We start from the raw sequence: 26,027 nt of genomic DNA on the forward strand, positions 1-26,027 counted from the left end.
ATGAGGCCCAACCTTGTATTCTGTGAGAAGGTAAAAATCTATTAAACTTTCAAAGCACATTTTTGACACTAAATGCTTCACATTTTCAAGGAGAAACCTAAAGCCATTTTGCTATCTGTAATTCAATGTATTTTAACACTACATGTGCCCACTCAGGAGTTGTTGTATGGGTACAAAACAACTTTTACGTCTGTTCCTGCAGGAAACCTAATCATAATAAGAAATAAGAGCTTAATAAACAAAGAAACCCAAGAAAATGATGCAAGACATTTTTATGAAAACACAATTTGCAAGTTAACCAAATATTACTCCTACAATAGTCCCATCGTTCTCAGTCTCATAATTGATGTATTTTAAACAAAAACTCACCACATGAATATGACGCAAGGGTCAAAATCAGCATGACGATATAATCGAACATGACTGACAGCATCCGCTGATTGACTTGGTGACGATCGTTCAATAATTATTTAGCCATAATCTGATAAATCAGTTTTCTTATATATTTTTAATATTTGAATAATAATCTGACATACATTTCATACTGGCTAGCCAGCCATTCAGGAACACTGGGGTACAGACTTTCTTAACAGGCACCACAGTATTTGAGGACAGACAGATTTCTGATTGCTTCCAAGGTCGTTACATGCATGGCCTTTGATGAAGTTTCCTAACATTGCTCCGTCTCATGAACAGCACACATGGACTGACTATTTTATTACTTATTACTCCAAAATAGTTTTCTGCTTGTAACCGATTGTCCTTATATATATATTTATTGACTCAATCTATAAGCAAAAGGATGTACATATCTTTACTGTATGATCTTTACTGTATGATTGTGCATATTTTAATAAGTACATCCACATCTATAAGTGACAGATACTGAATTGTGTTGCTGTAGGGTAACATTTGGCAACAGTTCACTCCTGTGAATACTGTTCTGTTTAAATAGTAGTAAATGATTAACTTTTCAGAGTATTTAATCTTCATTGATTTCACTGGCAGGTCACAGATCAGTGGCGCATCTTGAGAAGCAATAAGAACAAGTCGAATTCAGAAGAAAATGGAAGTTATACAATTATGTGCATTCCTTGTGCTTTACATTTCATCTTCAGCACTTAAAAGTGGTAAGAGTTCTCCCTTTAAGGTGTGAGAGGTATTGATTGTTCTGCATATATCGTCAAAATTAGGGAATGACAATATGTGTTATATACTATTATAAATTAAAAGAAAATGAAAAGAAACCAAAGTGTTTAAATTTACTCCATTTGTTTTTCATCCTCTGAACAGCATACGGTGAAGACTGTGATCCTCCCCCTCGTGTGAAAGATGGATTATTTCTTGGCAGATATAAAAAGACATACTCCGATGGATCAGAACTGCCCTTTGCTTGTCGTGAATCATATGAAATTCGAGGGGATAAAAAAATAGTTTGTACTAATGGAGAATGGAGCCCGATGCCTCAATGTGTAGAGAGTAAGTATTATTCATTAAGTCTTTTGACACTGAACTTATTGCTACAAAGACACTGCAATTAAGTTACATTTCCCAGTGTGTGTGCAAGTGGGAAAGAGTATGTGGATGCACTGCAATGGACAGGCATCCCATTGAGGGTGTTCCCTGCCAAATGCTTCAGGACTGGGATAAGCTCCAGAGTAATCCCGTCACCCTTTACTGATGGATGGATGGATGGACGGATGGATGGATGGTTTTGTTTCTGTGTTTACTGAAATGCAAAAGCTAAAATTAGCTGGGCACCACTACTTTCAGTCGTACTAGGAATTTTTTTTGAAAGCATGTCATTGATTTTATAGCCATTGTGATTCTAAATGTTTCATTTTTCATTTTTAAGAGCAGGATATCTTAAACTATATTACGTGTTTTCAAATTTTAAAAGCTATCAAAAACAGAAACAACAATTTGTGGATCTGCATAACTTGCTTAGGAACAGCAACAGAACTTAGGAACATAGTTGTACTAAACTAAGTAAAATGTACAATAATGTGGTCTCTGTACAACGCTTTGTGTGAGAGATTTTTCACAGATTTAGTTTAATGTTTGAGTGGATATTTGTTAATTGAGTCAATTACATTGCATCATGACCTTAACAATCAATATATCAATTAGAATCGATGAACTGTTACACCCCTAGTATCAATTGCGACGGCCCATTTCTTCCTTGGCCTGGAGAGCATGACACCTATTATTTCCATAAACAGTTTGAAAGATTTCAGCACGTTCAGTGTCTGGGTGGGATTGCAGGCATTGCTTCCATGGATTCTCCCAGCCTGCTAAATGGGAGTGGCGTGCTCTATGAGTATCACTGGGATTGTGTTCCCAGCTTGCTAAATGGGAGTGGCGTGCTCTATGAGTATCACTGGGATTGTGTTCCCAGCCTGCTAAATGGGAGTGGAGTGCTCTATGAGTATCACTGGGATTGTGTTCCCAGCCTGCTAAATGGGAGTGGCGTGCTCTATGAGTATCACTGGGATTGTGTTCCCAGCCTGCTAAATGGGAGTGGTGTGCTATGAGTATCACTGGGATTGTGTTCCCAGCCTGCTAAATGGGAGTGGCGTGCTCTGAGTATCACTGGGATTGTGTTCCCAGCTTGCTAAATGGGAGTGGCGTGCTCTGAGTATCACTGGGATTGTGTTCCCAGCCTGCTAAATGGGAGTGGTGTGCTCTATGAGTATCACTGGGATTGTGTTCCCAGCCTGCTAAATGGGAGTGGCGTGCTCTATGAGTATCACTGGGATTGTGTTCCCAGCCTGCTAAATGGGAGTGGCGTGCTCTATGAGTATCACTGGGATTGTGTTCCCAGCCTGCTAAATGGGAGTGGTGTGCTCTATGAGTATCACTGGGATTGTGTTCCCAGCCTGCTAAATGGGAGTGGCGTGCTCTATGAGTATCACTGGGATTGTGTTCCCAGCCTGCTAAATGGGAGTGGCGTGCTCTATGAGTATCACTGGGATTGTGTTCCCAGCTTGCTAAATGGGAGTGGCGTGCTCTATGAGTATCACTGGGATTGTGTTCCCAGCCTGCTAAATGGGAGTGGCGTGCTCTATGAGTATCACTGGGATTGTGTTCCCAGCTTGCTAAATGGGAGTGGCGTGCTCTATGAGTATCACTGGGATCGTGTTCCCAGCCTGCTAAATGGGAGTGGCGTGCTCTGAGTATCACTGGGATTGTGTTCCCAGCCTGCTAAATGGGAGTGGCGTGCTCTGAGTATCACTGGGATTGTGTTCCCAGCCTGCTAAATGGGAGTGGCGTGCTCTGAGTATCACTGGGATTGTGTTCCCAGCCTGCTAAATGGGAGTGGCGTGCTCTATGAGTATCACTGGGATTGTGTTCCCAGCCTGCTAAATGGGAGTGGCGTGTTCTGAGTATCACTGGGATTGTGTTCCCAGCCTGCTAAATGGGAGTGGTGTGCTATGAGTATCACTGGGATTGTGTTCTCAGCCTGCTAAATGGGAGTGGCGTGCTCTGAGTATCACTGGGATTGTGTTCCCACCCTGCTAAATGGGAGTGGCGTGCTCTATGAGTATCACTGGGATTGTGTTCCCAGCTTGCTAAATGGGAGTGGCGTGCTCTATGAGTATCACTGGGATTGTGTTCCCAGCCTGCTAAATGGGAGTGGTGTGCTATGAGTATCACTGGGATTGTGTTCCCAGCCTGCTAAATGGGAGTGGCGTGCTCTGAGTATCACTGGGATTGTGTTCCCAGCTTGCTAAATGGGAGTGGCGTGCTCTGAGTATCACTGGGATTGTGTTCCCAGCCTGCTAAATGGGAGTGGTGTGCTCTATGAGTATCACTGGGATTGTGTTCCCAGCCTGCTAAATGGGAGTGGCGTGCTCTATGAGTATCACTGGGATTGTGTTCCCAGCCTGCTAAATGGGAGTGGCGTGCTCTATGAGTATCACTGGGATTGTGTTCCCAGCCTGCTAAATGGGAGTGGTGTGCTCTATGAGTATCACTGGGATTGTGTTCCCAGCCTGCTAAATGGGAGTGGCGTGCTCTATGAGTATCACTGGGATTGTGTTCCCAGCCTGCTAAATGGGAGTGGCGTGCTCTATGAGTATCACTGGGATTGTGTTCCCAGCCTGCTAAATGGGAGTGGCGTGCTCTATGAGTATCACTGGGATTGTGTTCCCAGCCTGCTAAATGGGAGTGGTGTGCTCTATGAGTATCACTGGGATTGTGTTCCCAGCCTGCTAAATGGGAGTGGCGTGCTCTATGAGTATCACTGGGATTGTGTTCCCAGCCTGCTAAATGGGAGTGGCGTGTTCTGAGTATCACTGGGATTGTGTTCCCAGCCTGCTAAATGGGAGTGGCGTGCTCTGAGTATCACTGGGATTGTGTTCCCAGCCTGCTAAATGGGAGTGGCGTGCTCTGAGTATCACTGGGATTGTGTTCCCAGCCTGCTAAATGGGAGTGGCGTGCTCTATGAGTATCACTGGGATTGTGTTCCCAGCCTGCTAAATGGGAGTGGCGTGTTCTGAGTATCACTGGGATTGTGTTCCCAGCCTGCTAAATGGGAGTGGTGTGCTCTGAGTATCACTGGGATTGTGTTCCCAGCCTGCTAAATGGGAGTGGCGTGCTCTGAGTATCACTGGGATTGTGTTCCCAGCCTGCTAAATGGGAGTGGCGTGCTCTATGAGTATCACTGGGATTGTGTTCCCAGCCTGCTAAATGGGAGTGGCGTGTTCTGAGTATCACTGGGATTGTGTTCCCAGCCTGCTAAATGGGAGTGGTGTGCTATGAGTATCACTGGGATTGTGTCCCCAGCCTGCTAAATGGGAGTGGCGTGTTCTGAGTATCACTGGGATTGTGTTCCCAGCCTGCTAAATGGGAGTGGCGTGTTCTGAGTATCACTGGGATTGTGTTCCCAGCCTGCTAAATGGGAGTGGCGTGCTCTATGAGTATCACTGGGATTGTGTTCTCAGCCTGCTAAATGGGAGTGGCGTGTTCTGAGTATCACTGGGATTGTGTTCCCAGCCTGCTAAATGGGAGTGGTGTGCTATGAGTATCACTGGGATTGTGTTCCCAGCCTGCTAAAAGGGTTTGGCGTGTTCTGAGTATCACTGGGATTGTGTTCCCAGCCTGCTAAATGGGAGTGGTGTGCTCTATGAGTATCACTGGGATTGTGTTCCCAGCCTGCTAAATGGGAGTGGCGTGTTCTGAGTATCACTGGGATTGTGTTCCCAGCCTGCTAAATGGGAGTGGCGTGCTCTATGAGTATCACTGGGATTGTGTTCTCAGCCTGCTAAATGGGAGTGGCGTGTTCTGAGTATCACTGGGATTGTGTTCCCAGCCTGCTAAATGGGAGTGGCGTGTTCTGAGTATCACTGGGATTGTGTTCCCAGCCTGCTAAATGGGAGTGGTGTGCTATGAGTATCACTGGGATTGTGTTCCCAGCCTGCTAAATGGGAGTGGCGTGTTCTGAGTATCACTGGGATTGTGTTCCCAGCCTGCTAAATGGGAGTGGCGTGTTCTGAGTATCACTGGGATTGTGTTCCCAGCCTGCTAAATGGGAGTGGCGTGCTCTATGAGTATCACTGGGATTGTGTTCCCAGCCTGCTAAATGGGAGTGGCGTGTTCTGAGTATCACTGGGATTGTGTTCCCAGCCTGCTAAATGGGAGTGGCGTGCTCTATGAGTATCACTGGGATTGTGTTCCCAGCCTGCTAAATGGGAGTGGCGTGTTCTGAGTATCACTGGGATTGTGTTCCCAGCCTGCTAAATGGGAGTGGCGTGTTCTGAGTATCACTGGGATTGTGTTCCCAGCCTGCTAAATGGGAGTGGCGTGCTCTATGAGTATCACTGGGATTGTGTTCCCAGCCTGCTAAATGGGAGTGGCGTGTTCTGAGTATCACTGGGATTGTGTTCCCAGCCTGCTAAATGGGAGTGGTGTGCTATGAGTATCACTGGGATTGTGTTCTGACAACGTCTGAGGGCCACATTCACTCCTGATTTTGCTCTCTCTCCCTCCCTCTCGCCTTCTCTTTCTCTCTCCCTCCCTCTCGCCTTCTCTTTCTTTCTCCCTCCCTCTCGCCTTCTCTTTCTCTCTCCCTCCCTCAGTGGGTTGTCGGGTCTGAGTTAACAGTATATAGACTTGTAAGGCATGGCTGTGACCAACAGCATTCGTTACTAAAGAAAACATCTGACTTATTTAGTAGCAAACATTCTTATTGAATAAATAACAATGGACTGACACTCCCGTTTGTTCACGTGAGTATTGTGGTGGAGTGTAGAAACACAAGCGAACGACAGACGCTTCACAGGTCTCAGCCAGGAGAGGCTGGTATATGATGAGTGATACACTTCAACATAAGGCCATTGAGAGACAGGGGTTGGTCAGTCCAGGTCCGGGTCCCTTAATCCATCCCCAGGTTTGCCTGAAAGGTGGGAGGACAAACAAAATGATGTTCAGCGTTCAGTGGTGGTCCAATGGTCACCAGTGAGTATCTTGCATAGAACTTATTAGAAATCACCACCACACCCCTCACAATTCCACCCTTCCCCGGTTCAACAAATTGTACAACATGTCAAACTGTACAGCATAGTTAAAGGGCTGGAGTAAATATTGTAGCACCAGTGGGATTAGCGTATCCCGGCACGCTCGCAGTGGGATTAGCGTATCCCGGCACGCTCGCAGTGGGATTAGCGTATCCCGGCACGCTCGCAGTGGGATTAGCGTATCCCGGCACGCTCGCAGTGGGATTAGCGTATCCCGGCACGCTCGCAGTGGGATTAGCGTATCCCGGCACGCTCGCAGTGGGATTAGCGTATCCCGGCACGCTCGCAGTGGGATTAGCGTATTCCGGCACGCTCGCAGTGGGATTAGCGTATCCCGGCACGCTCGCAGTGGGATTAGCGTATTCCGGCACGCTCGCAGGCCATGTACAGTACATAGCCCTTGTAATTGTCTTGTAAGTAGCTGTATGTATTTGTTAGCGTAAATTTGTGCTCCCAAGTATCGTGTGTAATCCTGATGTGCCGTAGTGTTGTATAATGACCTACCCTGTGTGAGCCTTCCCGTCTAGTGTGTAACCCCCCCCGCCTTTTACTGCCATGTTATTCTCTGTCTTATTGTAGCTGTTTGTGCGTTCCTTTCAAGGACTGGTATGAAGAGCAGCTTTGTGCCAATCCGCTTCTCCTCCTGTTTATTCACCTCCACCACGATTCCTCGTTCTGCCTGGCGCCAGAATATAGTTTCCATTTTTAAGCAGATTATAATAATATTATATTAATTGGCTTTTTTGCAATACTAATATTTCCATTTTTAGGTGCACTCTAGAAAGACCAAGCTGAGGGAGGTGTAAAAACAATTCCCCTACGGGGACAATAAAGTATCAATTATTATTACTATTATTATTAATTGGCTTTTTTGCAATATTAATATTTCCATTTTTAGGTGAATCTTGTGGAGAACCTCCAGCCATGAGCAATGGATTTGTGAAAGGCCAGAGTACTGATAAAATGGAAGCTACTTATCAGTGTAACCATGGTTACATATTGACTGGGTCCCAAAAAGTAACATGTCATAATGGGCAGTGGACCAATCCTCCGACTTGTTTACGTGAGTATAATGAATAGATCTTCAAACACCATACACTCATTTAATATGCATTATTTAGGATTCTAATTAATATTATATTAATTGGCTTTTTTGCAATACTAATACAGTGGTACCTCAGTTCTCGAACTCATTAGAACTCGAATTTCTTAAAAGTCGAACCAGCCAGTTTGAAAAAAAATTACCTAGAACTCGCTCTGAATCTCAGAAGTCAAACTGTGAACGCCGAACTAAGAACTTGTACGCGCTGGGAAATGAGCCACGCAGCACATCTCTCAGCGGAAACAAAGGGTAAGGCTTCAGTCTCAGCCTCACATTCGCTGTGATAGCACTGTGCATGTTTATCCTCCTGAGACCCCACCCATTCATTTATGTCCATTGTAGTGGACGTGTTGTTTTTGCATCTATCTTTTCACTGATTTAAGGAAACGTATTTATTCCCGTTGTACACTAAAGAGGGCATGCTGTGAAATTAAAAATAAAAATAAATTAAAAAAAATCTAAATTGTAAGATGTCTTATTTCCTCCAAAGACAAATAACCTAAAATTGAAGGACACTTTTTTCTTTGGGTATCAGGAGGTTATACTAGCTGAATACAAATATTTAGACAATAAAAATACATTTAGACAATGATAGACAGTAAGAGTAATTATTATATAATAAAATACATTTAAAAATTAAGATTTCTTAATTATTTAAATATTAATAATAAACCAGTAAAACATTTAATTATAATAATATTGTCGTGCTGAGCGGGGAAGGAACGGAGACAAAGGAGCAGACGTCAGGGTATCGGGGAATACGGGGTGTAATTAGAGGTAAGGCAGGCAAAACGCAGACGGACAATACAATGACCGGACTGGGGAAACAAACTGAAATCCGGACTAAATACAGAGGACTAATAACAAAAAGCAGAAACAGCTGATCACACGGGGATTCCACACGGGGTTAACAAGGGGGCGTGGCACATTGTCACATTGTTTTTTTTTTAACTTTACACATTGTTTGGATACATTTATTTTCTGACTTTACAAATTACGGTTTTGATAAATGTGCTTAGATGTGTTTAGTACAGTATATGCTCTTCTTCTTTTATCCATTTCATTTTGTGTTTAAATGCTCAAAAAAAAAAAACATATTTAGGTGTAATTTTTTGGGGGCCGGGAACCAATTAATTGGTTTTCCATGATTTCTTATGGGGAAAATTCGATCACAACTCAAACTTTTTAGGATTCGATCCGGTGTTCTGAACGGATTAAATTCGAGTTCTGAGATACCACTGTATTTCCATTTTTAGGTGCACTCTAGAAAGACCAAGCTGAGGGAGGTGTAAAAACAATTCCCCTACGGGGACAATAAAGTATCAATTATTATTAATTGGCTTTTTTGCAATACTAATATTTCCATTTTTAGGTGAATCTTGTGGAGAACCTCCAGCCATGAGCAATGGATTTGTGAAAGGCCAGAGTACTGATAAAATGGAAGCTACTTATCAGTGTAACCATGGTTACATATTGACTGGGTCCCAAAAAGTAACATGTCATAATGGGCAGTGGACCAATCCTCCGACTTGTTTACGTGAGTATAATGAATAGATCTTCAAACACCATACAAGTAGTTACATGCTTTAATGGTGACTTTGCCATAGTTTTAGTAGTTCCGAGTTTAAACATTGTTACACATTTAAACATTGTTACACATTGATATTTTTATTACGAGTTATGTGACACCAACATGAATAATCTTCAAAATTATAAATTATAAAATGTAAATATGGGAAATTAAAGAACTTTATTTAAAATGGTCCCTACATAACTCTGAATTCAAGCAGACATAATACAGTTTTTCTCACAAATGGCAGAACATCAGATGGACACATGTGCTGCACGCAGAACCGAGTTTTATATAGACTGTTGGTTTGAATTGTACTAGATGAAACTGTTTCTGACAAATTCGGTTAGGGCCTATAAAAGGGATGCATTATGTCAAGTTATTTTGCCAGGAAGATAACTGTGTGGCCAGAATTTACAAAAATACTGATCCAGTCAGAGGTGGGCACAAAGAGTCTAAAATTCTTGAAATAACGCCACCATGGTAAGTGGATAGTACAACCAAATGTTCCGGTTCTGGTCTCCAGAGGAATCACTTCTCAGAGTAAACGATTCAATCAGTAACTGAGAAAACAGAAACTTTAAGGCTGTTACATATTAGGTGGCTGTCACGTTCGGCAAGAAGGCAAGCAGGGAAGCAGGAGAGCGAGCCAAACTGACGGGTAATCAGGGGTTTTAATGAGCGAAGGACAGACAGGTAGGGACATCTACGGACACTACAATGACGGATCTGGGGAAGACTGACTGAGACTCAGACTACATACAAAAGACAAGCTAAGGGTAACGAGCAACAGGTGGGAACAATCAGGCAGAAACAGGAGGTAACGAGGTGGGCGTGGCACACATTAGGATTGGACGGAGCGGGGCGTGACAGTGGCATTGTTCTGTAAGGTTATTTCTGTGTCTGTAGCTAGTTCCAGCTGACCAGTCTGATTGCACACAGTGTTGCACTGTGTCAAAAATTGAAAATTGAAAATAAAAAATACTTCTTAGTGCACAAGGATTTCAGTTACACAGGCTGATTAATGTAACACTTTCCCTAGTTAGTTATAATTGCATGGTCCAAAGCTATCAAGCATTTTGCTGATTTCAGTTATACTTGTACACCGGGAAATGAGTCACGCCGCACGTCTCTCAATGGAAACAAAGGGTAAAGCTTCAGACTCAGCCTCGTATTAGCTGTGATAGCACCGTGCATGTTTACACTAGCTGCATACATATATTTAGACAGTGAAAATACATTTAGACAATGATAGACAGTAACAGTAATTATTATTATATAACAAAATACATTTAAAAATAAAGATTTCTTATTCATTGTTTTAATATTAATAATAAACCATTAATACATTTAATTATAATAATAATAATATTGTCCAGCTGAGCAGGGAAGGAATGGAGACAAAGGCGCAGATGTCAGGGTATCGGGGAATACAGGGTTTAATTAGAGGTAAGGCAGGCAAAACGCAGACGGACAATACAATGACCGGACTGGGGAAACAAACTGAAATCCGGACTAAATACAGAGGACTAATAACAAAAAGCAGAAACAGCTGATCACACGGGGATTCCACACGGGGTTAACGAGGGAGCGTGGCACATTGTCACATTGTTTTTTTTTAACTTTACACATTGTTTGGATACATTTATTTTCTGACTTTACAAATTACGGTTTTGATAAATGTGCTTAGATGTGTTTAGTACAGTATGTGCTCTTCTTGTTTTATCCGGTTCATTTTGTGTTTAAATGCTAAAAAACAAAAAAAAAACATACAGTGGTACCTCGGTTCTCGAGCTCACTAGAACTCAAATTTCTTGAAAGTCGAACAAACCAGTTTGACCTAGAACTCGATCTGAATATCAGAAGTCAAACCATGAACGCTGACCTAAGAACTTGTACGCGCTGGGAAATGAGCCACGCAGCACATCTCTCAGCGGAAACAAAGGGTAAGGCTTCAGTCTCAGCCTCACATTCGCTGTGATAGCACTGTGCATGTTTATCCTCCTGAGACCCCACCCATTCATTTATGTCCATTGTAGTGGACGTGTTGTTTTTGCATCTATCTTTTCACTGATGTAAGGAAACGTATTTATTCCTGTTGTACACTAAAGAGGGCATGCTGTGAAATTAAAAATAAAAAAAAAAAAAAAAATCTAAATTGTAAGATGTCTTATTTCCTCCAAAGACAAATAACCTAAAATTGAAGGACACTTGTTTCTTTGGGTAGCAGGAGGTTATACTAGCTGAATACAAATATTTAGACAATAAAAATACATTTAGACAATGATAGACAGTAAGAGTAATTATTATATAATAAAATACATTTAAAAATTAAGATTTCTTATTAATTATTAAAATATTAATAATAAACCAGTAATACATTTAATTATAATAATATTGTCGTGCTGAGTGGGGAAGGAACGGAGACAAAGGCGCATACGTCAAGGTATCGGGGAATACGGGGTGTAATTAGAGGTAAGGCAGGCATAACGCAGACGGACAATACAATGACCGGACTGGGGAAACAAACTGAAATGCGGACTAAATACAGAGGACTAATAACAAAAAGCAGAAACAGCTGATCACACGGGGATTCCACACGGGGTTAACAAGGGGGCGTGGCACATTGTCACATTGTTTTTTTTTTTACTTTACACATTGTTTGGATACATTTATTTTCTTACTTTACAAATTACTGTTTTGATAAATGTGCTTAGATGTGTTTAGTACAGTATATGGTCTTCTTGTTTTATCCAGTTCATTTTGTGTTTAAATGCTCAAAAAAAAAAAACATATTTAGGTGTAATTTTTTTGGGGCCGGGAACCAATTTATTGGTTTTCCATTATTTCTTATGGGGAAAATTCGATCGCAACTCAAACTTTTTAGGATCCGATCCGGAGTTCTGAACGGATTAAATTCGAGTTCTGAGATACCACTGTATTTCCATTTTTAGGTGCACTCTAGAAAGACCAAGCTGAGGGAGGTGTAAAAACAATTCCCCTACGGGGACAATAAAGTATCAATTATTATTACTATTATTATTAATTGGCTTTTTTGCAATACTAATATTTCCATTTTTAGGTGAATCTTGTGGAGAACCTCCAGCCGTGAGCAATGGATTTTTGAAAGGCCAGAGTACTGATAAAATGGAAGTTACTTATCAGTGTAACCATGGTTACATATTGACTGGGTCTCAAAAAGTAACATGTGATAATGGGCAGTGGACCTTCCAACTTGATCCTCCGACTTGTATACGTAAGTATAATGAATAGATCTTCAAACACCATACAAGTAGTTACATGCTTTAATGGTGACTTTGTCATAGTTTTAGTAGTTCTGAGTTTAAACATTGTTACACATTTAAACATTGTTACACATTGATATTTTTATTACGAGTTATGTGACACCAACATGAATAATCTTCAAAATTTTCAGTTAAAATGTAAATATGGGAAATTAAAGAACTTTTTTATTTAAAATGGTCCCTACATAACTCTGAATTCAAGCAGACATAATACAGTTTTTCTCACAAATGGCAGAACATCAGATGGACACATGTGCTGCACGCAGAACCGAGTTTTATATAGACTGTTGGTTTGAATTGTACTAGATGAAACTGTTTCTGACAAATTCGGTTAGGGCCTATAAAAGGGATGCATTATGTCAAGTTATTTTGCCAGGAAGATAACTGTGTGGCCAGAATTTACAAAAATACTGATCCAGTCAGAGGTGGGCACAAAGAGTCTAAAATTCTTGAAATAACGCCACCATGGTAAGTGGATAGTACAACCAAATGTTCCGGTTCTGGTCTCCAGAGGAATCACTTCTCAGAGTAAACGATTCAATCAGTAACTGAGAAAACAGAAACTTTAAGGCTGTTACATATTAGGTGGCATTGTTCTGTAAGGTTCTTTCTGTGTCTGTAGCTAGTTCCAGCTGACCAGTCTGATTGCACACAGTGTTGCACTGTGTCAAAAATTGAAAATTGAAAATCAAAAATCCTTCTTAGTGCACGAGGATTTCAGTTACACAGGCTGATTAATGTAACACTTTCCCTAGTTAGTTATAAATGCATGGTCCAAAGCTATCAAGCATTTTGCTGATTTCAGTTATATAATGACAACACATATTCACAAGTCCTGTATGATTATAGCCACATTCATACCAACATGCACACTTGACATATAAGGCACTCAAAGGAAAAGTTGATAGGAAAAATATGTAACTCTTTTACATGAACTTTTTTTGTACCATGAGTGAGACTATATGAATTTAGTGGGAAATACATGTTTATTGCTTGTTGTTTCTTAATCAAAATGTATATTGCTTTTTATATTATTCAAATGAAAGATATAAGAACATAAGAACATAAGAACTATACAAACGAGAGGAGGCCATTCGGCCCATCGAGCTCGCTTGGGGAGAACTTATCTAATAGCTCAGAGTTGTTAAAATCTTATCTAGCTCTGATTTAAAGGAACCCAAGGATTCAGCTTGCACTATGTTATCAGGAAGACTATTCCATACTCTGACTAAAATGTGTATGTATGATTTCTCCACAGTCATTTGGTTAAATTAGACATGAGAAAATTCATGTTATATTCCCAGAAAACAAAGTGAAGGATGTTTCCTTTTCAAAAGAACTCATTCTAGTTGTGTGAAACCATTGTCCATGAATCAAATGAGTTCATTCAAAGAATTATATACAGTGGTACCTCAGTTCTCGAACTCATTAAAACTCGAATTTCTTAAAAGTCGAACCAACCAATTCGAAAAAAAAAAATTAGCTAGAACTCGATCTGAATCTCAGAATTCAAACCGTGAACGCCGACCTAAGATAACTTGTACGCCGGGAAATGAGTCACGCTGCACGTCTCTCAGCTGAAACAAAGGGTAAAGCTTCAGACTCAGCCTCGTATTAGCTGTGATAGCATTGTGCATGTTTACACTAGTTGAATACATATATTTAGACAGTGAAAATACATTTAGACAATAATAGACAGTAACAGTAATTATTATTATATAATAAAATACATTTAAAAATAAAGATTTCTTATTCATTGTTTTAATATTAATAATATAAACCATTAATACATTTAATTATAATAATATTGTCGTGCGGAGCTGGGACAGAATGGAGACAAAGGCGCAGACGTCAGGGTATCTGGGAATACGGGGTTTAATTACAGGTAAGGCAGGCAAAATGCAGACGGACAATATAATGACCGGACTGGGGAAACAAACTGAAACGCCGACTAATAACAAAAAGCAGAAACAGCTGATCACATGGGGATAACACAAGGGATTAACGAGAGGGGCGTGGCACACGGAAGGAGCTGACGATCGAGGCAGGACACATTGTTTTTTTTAACTTTACACATTGTTTGGATACATTTATTTTCTTACTTTACAAATTACGGTTTTGATAAATGTGCTTAGATGTGTTTAGTACAGGATATGCTTTGCTTGTTTTGTCCGGTTCATTTTGTGTTTAAATGCTAAAAAATAAAACAAACACAAAAAAATATAGTGGTACCTCGGTTCTCGAACTTGAAAGTCGAACAAACCAGTTTGACCTAGAACTCGATCTGAATATCAGAAGTCGAACCGTGAACGCTGACCTAATATAAATTGTACGCGCCAGGAAATGAGTCATACTACAATGCAATTCTTACTTGAATGCCTTCTTCACAGACTGGACGATTAAGCAAATAAAGCAGCGCAAAATTACAGTAACTAACAATAAATAAAGTACACGTAAGTTAGTGGACTATTTAAACTTTATTTTACCAGGTAAATTAACTGAAAACCAGTTCTCATTGCTTTACGGGATATTCGGGAGAAATGGCAGATTACGCAACGGAACTGCCTGGGATACAAACGTCATGCGTGTAACTAAAAACTCTTCAGCCAATAAGGGCAAAGGTGTGTCGTCACGGAGGCGGTTCCAGTTTGTGCAGCCGGGTGAGAGGTCGCATTGCTTCTAACCGTAATGCATTGCGTCAGGATCAGAATGCGTTGCTTTAAGCCAGCGCTGTAAGCAAGTCGAACGCACCCAATGACCGGACTGGGGAAACAAACTGAAACGCGACTTAATACAGAGGACTAATGACAACAACCAGAAACAGCTGATCACACGGGAATCCCACACGAGGTTAACGAGGGGGCGTGGCACACGGAAGGAGCGGACGATCGGGGCAGGACGGGTAATGTTGTTTTGGAAGCCAATAAGAAAAAAATTGCTCTTCTTGTTTTATCCTGTTCATTTTGTGTTTAAATGATAAAAAAAAAACATATTTAGGTGTCATCTTGGTGGACTGGGAACCCATTAATTGGTTTTCCATTATTTCTTATGGGGAAAATTCGATCACAACTCGAACTTTTTAGGATTCGATCCGGAGTTCTGAACGGATTAAATTCGAGTTCTGAGGTACCACTGTATAAAAACTACTACTGACAAAACACTCATTTAATATGTGTTGTATATCAATGTATAACTTATATGCTTGGCAAAACATTAACCTAATATGTATTTTACATGAATAAAGGACATAAATGACTAATGACACACACATTTAATATGGATTGTACATTAATGTAGGACTTATATGTTTGATGGTACATTATTTCATATGTATTTTACATCAAAGATTGAACATCTAATGACACATTAAGTTAATATGAATTGTATATTTATTTTGCGTGTCATATAAAGAGTTTATATGACTTGGATAAAATGTAGAAGACTCACATGTTATTTTTGTTATTCTTTTCCATATGTAAACACCTGATTATAAATGTGATTATACTGAAGTCTGAATAGTTAAAATAATTCATGACTAGAGCAGTGAGGTTCTACTACAGTAGAACACATGATCTGTCATGATAACTGGGCTACAGGAAACTTCTGATTCAGTGTTTGCTCAAAGAACCTGCAACACATTTAGGGCGAAATAAGAATGACTTAACTGGAAACAAAATAGACATTTAAAGAAGTCTAAATGTTGAATCAACTATGTAAGTTTCACAGGAGATGAGCTGTGCCAGCAATAATCAATCAATATTTATGAAACTTTATAGGTTCCATAAGAGAAGAGAGCAAAACTGAGCAAAGTAGACCTGGTGGGTAGTATTTCTTTATTGACTTTAATGATCTCTAACTTTTTTCTGAGTACAATAGTCCCTCTGAATCCGTGGGTGATACATTCCAAGCCCTTGCATGGATAACCAAAACTGAGGATGATAGCAAATTATCCGTGGACCCCATGTGGGCGTGATTTTCAGGAATTACAAATGGTAATTGATCAATTACGCAGAATAAAACATTACCAATGTTAAAAGCAGTAATAATAAAGTACAGTGCACATGTCCAGTTATACAGTACTGTAGAGGAGACAACTGAACTCTCATTCTGAACTGAAAGGGATTATGACGGCTCAGCCTAATTCTCAAGAAACGATAGAGCAATGAAAAAATATCATGTATCAAGGGATGATGGCGCGATGAAAATCACGCTTTTTATGCCCCTTAAAGGACAAAGGAACAATCAAAAAAACATACTGTTACACACAATGTTTTTACCAGACTTTGGTAAACCACAGATAACTGAGACTGTGGATATGGGGGACTACTGTACACATAATGTAATGAATCCATGTCATAATGTGTTAACTGCTGTCATTATGAAAATTTACAGAATTAATATTTATATTATACTTAAGTTTTATTTGTTGTTTGTTTATGAGAAATTTAATCGTCATGCCACATCAAAAAGGTTATATATATTGCTGTGCATTGCCGTTAAAATAATAAACAGAAAATTATTCAAGATTATTGTAAAAAATAGTAATACTGTTATAATCCATTGCATCACTAGGTCAAGGTTGTGAATCACCTCCAAAGATTGACAATGGCGATGTGATTGACAGTAATGCAATGAAAGCGACGTATCAGTGTAAGAGACATTATACATTAAGGGGCTCGAAGGACTTAGCATGTCGAAATGGCCAGTGGGATGAACCTCCAGTTTGTTTATGTGAGTATTTTTCTTTCAGTCAAAAGAAAGTATATACGGTAGTTTTTTTGTTGTTTATTTAACATTTAATCATAATATTGCTAATTGTTTGCCACTTTTTACCAGCTCCGTGTTCAGTATCATCAATACCTGCCGAACATAATCTTCAGTCTCCGAGGGACACTGTCTATATTCCAGAGGACAGCGATGTACAGTTTCGTTGTATATCCAGAACTTACCGTTATATTGGAGGATGGTTATACACAGGCATAGGACACTGTCGCAATGGAAAAGTGACCTTCACGGGATGTAAGTTCAATGATACTTATCAACTTCTTATTTATTCTCTGACAGCTGTTGAAAAACTGTGAATTGTCACACGATTTCTTAGAATAATCGGTAATGATGTACATTAAGTGCACCTTCATAATGAATTTCTAAATCATACTCCTAAATTTATTTTTCAGGCAGATATTACAACTGAAAAGGTAAGTGTTATATTGCATCGATACAGTTTTAAGCCAAAGTTAATGGATTTATATGACAGGTGATGGTCATCACCATCCATGAATTTTTTAAGTAGTTTTTTTTTTCATTGATACGGTTGCACATAAACTACCATACAGAAAAGCTTTATGATTTGTTCAATAATATATTTTAATTAACAAATAAAAGCAGATATATTTCAAACTTTTCATTCTTTAGACAGTGATTTCTCAAAAAAGCAACTATTTAAAAAAATTTGTTCTATCTCTTTTAGTCATTCTACTGAGTGTTTGCAGTTTAAAAGTTTTTAATATACATCTCATACTTGTTGAAGAGACAGTGTAATGTGCTTTGGCATTGAAGTTTTGCAATACAATTTCATTGACTAGTAAACTCAAGAAGACTGCGAGAATACTAGGACATCATTCCCTTTTGTGTTTAGGGATTAAACCCCCCATTTAATGTAAACTCAAGGGTAGGTGGCACCAAACCTCTGAGATTCCAGAAAAGGTACAGTTTCACTGTGGCACATCATTAGCATCTCTCTAGCACCCCCTACTGGCAGGAATAATCATATAAAGTTAACAGTTGTGGAAGCATAAGAATAATTAAGAGGAAAATGAGGCTGGACTATGTATAAAACTATGCTATGGGGATAATATAAATAAAAAATACATGAAATGGGTCTATCAGTGTAACGATGACAGGAAATATGCAGCCTGACATATGCCCCAGACAGGGATATTTTAAAATGTATATGTTTTTAAGATCAAATACAGGGGCATTGAGAAAAGCAGGCCTAGAGTATCTAACTCTCACCCAGCGTTGAGGAATAACCCGGGAGTTCTCAGTGTTCCCTGGGCAGGAGTAAATGTACCTAATCAAACAAATCCGTGTAAAACAGTGTTTCCCAACCCAGTCCCTCCCAGCTCCCAGTAAAACGTGGACTGTCTGAGTCCCCGAGGACCAGGGTGGGACACACTGTTATACACTGATTTAAATCTAAAAGATTTCAGTGTCCCTGAAAACATCCAGTGCATCTCTACAACCCTGGTACTTTCCAACTGCATTCTGACACTGTTTAATTACTGCAACATTCTGCCACAAATACACAGAATACAATCAAAGATTATTTCAATCAATGTTTATTTCTGAGTTATGGTAAAACCCACATTTTACTTTGAAATACAATTAATGATGCATGATAAACTCAGAAAACTGGTAATAAATTGAGTTGTGAGTGTTGCTGGTTTCTTCTGGAAGTAATTCATGCCCCTGCAAGAATAAAACTGCAGGAATTAAAGCTGGAGACAGATACAGAATGAGGCCAGATTAAAATGACCAGAACCAACCTTTCACTTTCCATAAAGACTATGCTGAAAAAAATGACATAAAAACCTATGTACAGTTCTCAACACATTTTCATAGCAAAAAGAAATATCTGTGCAGGCTTCAGTGGCCATGATCTGCACTTGAGATGTTCTGCACCTGGGCAGCTGCATCCAGTCCAAGTAAAGTACCCAGATAAGAAGGTTCTCTGGGATCGAGGATCTGGTCGGTTCGCACCGGGTGAACGATTGTGGCCGGCTGAGGGGTGAGAGTGTATTTCTCTAAGAAAACGAGATCGGCAGCTGGCTGGTATTCAGCTGTTGGTTGCCCCTCAGACTGAGTCTGGAGGATACCATGGGGGGCGTGGCCCCCGAGACCTGATTGGCTGGAGACCTCTGGCATCGGAACTGGAACGAGCGTAACTGGCACGCAGGTGTCTGGGCCCGCCCCCTGGAGGACGGCCTTCCGCTCTGATGGGTACGCCTTGCCGTGTTCGGCCGGATGCATCTTATCTTGGTACGGCGTGGCGAGGCCGGCGGCCTTGTCCTCGCCCGGCTCAGTGCTGGCCGGCTCTGCCGCCCTACTTCCGTGGACGTGGTCTGTGTGATACTTCAGCTTGTCTTTCCTCTTGAAGGTGGCGCTGCAGTGCGGACAGTTAAAGGGCCGCGCGTCCGAGTGAATCACCATGTGCTTCGTTAACGTCTTCTTTATCCTGAACGTCTGATTGCAGATCTGACACCTGTACGGCTTCTCCCCTTCAGAGTGGAGACAGCGACGGTTAGCGTGACACGACTGGCCCCTGATGCCGGAACAGCGTATTCTGTAAAAGAAACCAATCTGTTTCCGCATTACCTGAATGGGTCCGGAAATGCATCTCTAAGCTGGACTTTCCTTTGAATTCCTTCTTACAGACTTCACACTGATGCAGTGCTGCCTTGTACCTATTCCACAGCAAAATTCAGTTATTATTTATGATGTCATTAATAACAGCTCAGCTAAAGTGAAGCATTTACGAAAATGTGCGGCTTTACTTACTTCTGCCACACCTTCTCCCCCAGATGAACGCTCCTATAGTGCACCGTCAGGTGGTCGTGACGCCTGAAGCACTTGCCGCATTCTTCACATTGATGCGCCTTCTCTCCTGCAGCAAACATGACGATCGTCTACCAGTTCATTTGCAAGATGAGGACCACTTCTGCATGCGCGATGCGATTGGCTCATTTGCCGAGACCCTCATTATATACAAACGAGATGCCAAACATGCAGGAAATGCAATTAGATCACATGACATTATGGGACAGCAGATGTGAATGATGCTACATTGTTTTCTGAATGAAAATAAGAAGCATAAACAGACAAAATTATTACAGCATGACAAGAAGGAACAGGAGACTCTTCTTGATACTTTTTTCAATTCCTCTTGCTTTGGGCGAATTTGCCTTTCAGACTGAATTAAACTTATGTGCCTTTGGCAAAAAAGTACATCTTATCCACAATAGAATCAAAAGTGTGATTAATGTGAGTCATTTAGATCCACTTGGATTAGTCATGGAAGACGGAAAATATACCAAACCCGAGAGACCCATGTCAGAAGCCAAGTGTTGTGAAGTCACCAGACTGTTTACCTACGAGATCAGTCATCAGTAGAGCAGGATGTATTTACCTGAGTGTATTTTTTTGTGTTTTGTTAGGTGATCGTGCCGAATGAAGGTTTTCCCGCATTCGTCACACTCGTACCGCTTGTCATCGTGATGGACCCTAAGATGAAGTCTGACAATAAAAAGATTCCTGAGAATTATGAAGAGTTGAAGGAGACATGTATGCATGGACATAATACGCAAATATTAAAGGAAACTCAAACAGCAGATTGTTGTCACTCTGGTCATTTATTTTCCGCTGATTTTTATTTTCAGCTTCCGTCAGTCACTCGACCCTTTGTCTTACACAAGCATGCACCTGCATGTTCACCTGAACTCACCTGTACGAGCTTCCATGCCGGAAACTCTGGCCACATATGCTGCAAAGATGAGGTTTCTCTCCACTATGAATCCTCATATGCTCATTTAAAGTAGTCCTAAAAAAAAGTTAACAAAGTAAATGGTATTTCATTGACCTGAAACACAAGACTTTGATTCAACTGGCGAAATAATCAATCCGCTGTCCTCACCAGGACATATTTTTATGCTAATCTGAGCTACAAATCAAAACACATCAGAATTTTTCTGAACTTATCAGAATCTAACTGTCGACAAGACGGCCAACAGCTGCATTAAACTATCAATAACCAGCTGTGTAGGAAATACACAATAAACCTAGTTTTACAAACTATACAGCGGCTTACCTTTTGTAGTATACATGACCATATGAATATATAAACTGAATCCTCTCCATTAGAGGTTGACAATCGTAACTTTAAAGCTTTACAAACATAGCATTACCTTTCGCGTACAGATTTCCCACAAGTGGAGCATGTCCATTTTCTTTTCCCACCATGCGTGCATTCGATATGACGCTTCCTGTTTCCCGTGTCATTGAACTGTCTGCCGCAAATTTCACAAGGAAATGGTCCTGAAAAGAACAAATATTTGACCCTTGTGAAAATGACTCACCCTCCTTAACTCCTGAAACAAACTCTCGTCAGACGTGCAGAAGCACCAACATTACCTAAATGGTACTTCTCTTGGTGCTTCAGTCGCGAGAACCTCGACTTGAAATAGTCATCGCAAAATGCGCATTTAAAGGGCCTGTCCTGCGAGTGGAGGATCATGTGCTCTTCCAGGTGTGGCCGACGGGTGAAGGACCTATGGCAGATCTGACCAATCGAACAGCAAGGACACCGTCACGCATTCCGGAACGATGACACACAGTGATCATGAAAAACATGCACAGCTACAGCCAGAATGAAAAGCGTGACCATAGTCTGGGCATCAGTCTGGTTTCTCTACCAATGGTCATACAGACAACGCTGTACTGTGCTAATATTACAATATTTTATGTCCATTTTTGATAAATGAACAGCCATGGTGCTCTAAAGAAGAATGGCATAAAAAAGCTAGATCCATTTGTTTTCAGTCCATAACAAAGAAAACAGAGAGAGCATGCAAGGTCCACGACCAGAACCAGGGTGGGAATTAAACCCATAAATCTGTAGCTATGAGACCATAGTGACCCAACAATAACCATCTCAAGAAAAATGTAGTTCAAAGCAAAAGACCCTAAAATAAATTATAAGAAAGTCACGCACATCACATTTCCAAGTTTCACTCTTTCTTTTCTTCATCGAAAGGAACTCTTGAATGTGGTCAGGGTGGAATCTGAAAAAGCAGCAATATTCAGTACGCAGCTTGGTAATGCACAGGCACATGAGTGTTCTGGAAAGACATCGGGTAAGAAAATGAATGCTACACAGGAGGCCAATGGCCAGCATTGGCCAGTTTTCTAATTCATTGAAGAGGCTATTGAAGTATAATAATGTTGTGTACAGACATGTTTGTGCAATGAGATCCTTCGTAGCCCTTTCACAGTGAGTGATACTTACCTCCTTACATGCTTTGCTAGTGTTTTCCTGCTGGCGTGTAACTTATTGCAAAAAGGGCACCTGTGCTCCTTCTTCTGAAAAGGCACTCCAATATTGTGCTTCTTCTTGTGAACAGTGAGGTTGGACTTAGTTGAGTAACACTGGTGACAGACGTCGCACTGAAACGGTTTCTCCCCCGTGTGAACTCGCGTGTGACTCTCGTATTTTCCTATGCAAAGAGATGGAGACGTAAATGCCTGAGAACGTTCTTTGTATCTGAAGTCTGGCATTGGAAACGTCATGACACCTGCTTTGCAGAAGAGTGACTTTTCGACAAGAAAGAAGAGCAAAATTAAGCTCATGCAGGAAAGTATTAAAGGTTTTGGAGACTTCAACACTTTTCAAGAACATATAGACCACGACTGTCGAAGTTGCCTTTATGGATGTGTACATATTATTTGGAATTCTATATCTGGCTTAGGACTTACCTGCCCGGTCAAAAGTTTTTTCACATTTAGGACACTTGAGTGTTTTCTTGTTGGAACTCTTAATTATGAGCGGCATCAGTCCATCTGGATACAGCTTCTCCGGCACGTCAGCACCAATGCTGTGTTCCTCTCCTTCACTCTCATTCTGTTGATTCTTCTCTGCTTCATCCAAGTTTTCATTGTACGGTCTGTCCTCTTCAGTGAACTCACTCCTTCCGTCAGGTTCCCTGACCTCCTCCTCCTCGTCCTGTTCATCCTCCTCCTTCTGCTCCTCATTCTCCTCTTCTGTCAGGGTTGACACCTCCTCGCTGTTGGACTTGCTCGGGCTAGCCTTGTCAGACACACCCTCTCTGTCCTTATCACCCTCCTCAAACTTAGCTGGGCATTTCCTCCTACGCGCAGATCGCCTGGTCACTTGCGGGGCAACTTTGTCAGAGTTCCACTCTTTTTCCTCCAAACCTTCGGCCATACTGTGACTCCTGGCCAAATGGTTCTCCAAGGACTTCCTGTAGCAAAATATTCGGCTGCAGTGGGTGCATTTGCCCCCGCTCAATACCTTTGAGCTGCTCTCAGAAGGATCTGGCTGGGCCTCCTTCTGTGGTACGTCAGTAGTCACTTCCTGTACCTGGGCTGAAGCTTCCATGACCTCCTCGCTGGTTAGCAGCCTCACAGCGTCCGTCATGTCCAGAAACCTGGCGGCCTCCACCAGCATCGGAATCTCCTTCTCAAAGATCACAAATTCTGATGTGTACAAGAACTGAAGCAAGTGACAAAAGGCAGACTCTTCCATTTCCTTCACAGTTACTACATTCAGATCAGGGCTTTTGCTCAGTCTGCTGTGGAAGTAGCTGCTCCCAAAGGCCACCACCACCTTGTGGGCACTGTACCTCTTCCCGTTCACGATAACGACCAAGTCGCAAAACAGTGACGCTTTCTGTCTGTCCTCATTCAGAAAATGAAGAAAGTCACCATTATTCTGAGCTGAAACGAGGTGCTTTCTTTGCTGTGAAGTCCCTATAGAAGGCTGGTCAGAATCATTCAGGTTAGCAGCCAATGGAGTGAATGGAATTACTGCACTGCAATGGGCTGTAGATTCCTCTAGCGGTGCCCTTTCTTTGCATTGCCTACCACCCAGTAGCTTGGAAAGATTAGCTTTTCTCTTCATACTTGACAATATATCTCACTACCCTGAGAAACAAAACACGAAGATTTAGGTTACTGATTATTATCACTCAGTCCCTGAATAAATTCCTGTGGAGGAGATGGGAGAGACGATAGAATCATACAAAGATAAAAGCAATGGATTTAGAACTCCAGTATTGAAAGTATACGCCTCTTATTTAATGTGTACAGATCTGCAAATAAAATCCCAAGTACAATTCCTTGCCACTTTTAATATATTTTAATATATTTACAAAGCAGGGTTTCCCCAGCTGGCCACCACACTGACTGAAATAGGCTGACAGCCACCCTGTGACTCTGACGAGCAAAAGAGGTTAGAGGATGGATGGATCTATTATTATTATTATTATTATTATTATTATTATTTTACCAGGCAACACTAAATGTTTGACATAAAATATTTACAGTGACCAGCGAGCAAAACTCTATTTTTCATGAGGTATTTGGATTAGCTAGCTAGGTACTATACAATGGTATCGTTCAACTTTTCTTCAAGTGACATGCCACTGGTCACTGAAGCAGGTGAATTCAATATTTTATCTAACAACAATATAATCGTCGTTAACATTATGCATTATGAGCTAGCTGTGTCCTTATCAGCGACAACGATGTTTACACGTTATATTTGGCTGTGAAATCGCGATCTCTGCTCCAGTTGTAAGACAGTAATTTTATAGAAACTGCTGTCGCCAAGGACCACAATGATGCCATTTACAATTCGCTGCCCTCCTTGCGGACCCCCATTTCAACCCCACGGCCCCCCGTAAGGGGAGAGCACTGACAACCGACTCTTGTAGCCACCAATTGAACTACTAAGTTGCAAGATCGGGGAATATATGCAAGCAAAAATTTTCCTACCTTATTCACTCAAACAAACTAAGTAACTGTACGATTAATGTTTATTAAAATAAAGAAAATTATTTCCTGAATATAACAAAGCACCCCACCTTCCTATTTCCAGCGTATATCAGACCTCGGAATAAGCTGCCGTGCCATTGGCTGTCTCGCTTAACTTAAGCTTCCTGTCCAAATCCATGATTTTACCACTGGTACGGCATGAAAAATGGTATACGCTTTAAAAGAATGAAAGCGTGTATCATAAAGATCATGCCGTCGGCAACATTAGGAATTATGAGAACTTATTTTTACGGCGAATGTGCGTTTTCCAAATTCCAATACAAGCCCCCCCCCCCCCCAAAAGCGAGGACCGCGTGGTAGTATGGGTATTGTAGTACATTTGAAAAAAATATTTCATTTAAAAAAAGAAGACATTGCGTACTACTATGTTACCACTGTTATTGGCTGTACTTATGCATCTATTTTGCAATGTATAGTGCAGCTCAGGTATGTGTGGATCCTGAAACTGGGGAGCAAAGCAGATTGCATAGTGGAAACGCACCCAAATGTCCAAGGGACCATATCACACATCTCTTCTGTTGTATGTGACTTTATATGTGACAGCACCCAACTACTTGTTTTTTTAAAGGCAGTGGGGCTTCATTAAGAAATGTTACGTACTTAGAGGAGAACTCTATATGACTGGTTCCACCCACTTTCCTGTAGGTGCTGTGATTGTAGACATTGCTGTAGATAGCAGAGCGGATGAGACCAACCTAAATGTGTTAATAGTATACAAGCCATTTATGTTTTCCTCACCTCCCAATCACAGATTTCTGCAGAATCCCTAGTTTTGTTTTCAAAGGATGACATGAACCCATCTCTAAATAAGCATCGGTGTCTCATTTCAAAAGTGTTACTATGTTTTTTTGTTCTTCTTCTTCTTTAACAATAATTTTCGTACATAAAGCTTATATGTCATG

At 40.9% G+C, this 26,027-nt stretch overlaps 2 protein-coding genes across 7 annotated transcripts in view; one reads left to right on the forward strand and one right to left on the reverse strand.

The window, feature by feature from the left end:
* The window catches only part of LOC111840992 (complement factor H-like), an 88,067-nt gene extending 67,182 nt beyond the window's left edge, over nt 1-20,885 (forward strand). For 3 of the 5 annotated variants that reach the window (XM_072704324.1, XM_072704323.1, XM_072704325.1), the window contains 10 exons: nt 1,009-1,130; nt 1,294-1,479; nt 7,417-7,581; nt 8,993-9,157; nt 12,273-12,446; nt 16,272-16,313; nt 17,068-17,226; nt 17,332-17,514; nt 17,673-17,693; nt 20,712-20,885. In XM_072704324.1, the coding sequence (XP_072560425.1) occupies nt 1,067-1,130; nt 1,294-1,479; nt 7,417-7,581; nt 8,993-9,157; nt 12,273-12,446; nt 16,272-16,313; nt 17,068-17,226; nt 17,332-17,514; nt 17,673-17,689 (1,155 nt within the window). In that variant the 5' untranslated portion in view covers nt 1,009-1,066 and the 3' untranslated portion in view covers nt 17,690-17,693; nt 20,712-20,885. The remainder of the gene's footprint in view (nt 1-1,008; nt 1,131-1,293; nt 1,480-7,416; nt 7,582-8,992; nt 9,158-12,272; nt 12,447-16,271; nt 16,314-17,067; nt 17,227-17,331; nt 17,515-17,672; nt 17,694-20,711) is intronic. The other 2 variants (XM_072704326.1, XM_072704327.1) reach the window with 2 other exon arrangements.
* Nucleotides 18,821-25,293, reverse strand: zbtb41 (zinc finger and BTB domain containing 41). 2 transcript variants are annotated; one of them, XM_023806392.2, is made up of 11 exons: nt 25,155-25,293; nt 23,026-24,213; nt 22,559-22,766; nt 22,265-22,334; nt 21,685-21,832; nt 21,459-21,588; nt 20,999-21,094; nt 20,684-20,790; nt 20,056-20,161; nt 19,873-19,961; nt 18,821-19,775 (listed from the first exon to the last, which is right to left on the reverse strand). In XM_023806392.2, the coding sequence occupies exons 2-11, from the start codon at nt 24,188-24,190 to the stop codon at nt 19,144-19,146; spliced, it is 2,751 nt and encodes a 916-aa protein (XP_023662160.2). In that variant the 5' UTR covers nt 24,191-24,213; nt 25,155-25,293; the 3' UTR covers nt 18,821-19,143. The 2 variants fall into 2 exon arrangements, with proteins under 2 accessions (XP_023662160.2, XP_023662159.2); XM_023806391.2 differs by having other exon boundaries at nt 25,066-25,293.
* Nucleotides 25,294-26,027: the final 734 nt, after the last annotated feature.

Source organism: Paramormyrops kingsleyae, chromosome 21 (genome assembly GCF_048594095.1).
Source record: "Paramormyrops kingsleyae isolate MSU_618 chromosome 21, PKINGS_0.4, whole genome shotgun sequence".
NCBI lineage: Eukaryota > Metazoa > Chordata > Actinopteri > Osteoglossiformes > Mormyridae > Paramormyrops > Paramormyrops kingsleyae.

Excerpts from the sequence above, each read along its gene's own strand:
- zbtb41 (XM_023806392.2), bottom strand. The coding sequence starts at position 24,190 with ATGAAGAGAAAAGCTAATCTTTCCAAGCTACTGGGTGGTAGGCAATGC. Across the intron at positions 22,767-23,025 it reads AAAAACTTTTGACCGGGCAG|GAAAATACGAGAGTCACACG; the intron begins GTAAGTCCTAAG and ends CTCTTTGCATAG. Across the intron at positions 20,791-20,998 it reads CGGCATGGAAGCTCGTACAG|ACTTCATCTTAGGGTCCATC; the intron begins GTGAGTTCAGGT and ends TTTTATTGTCAG.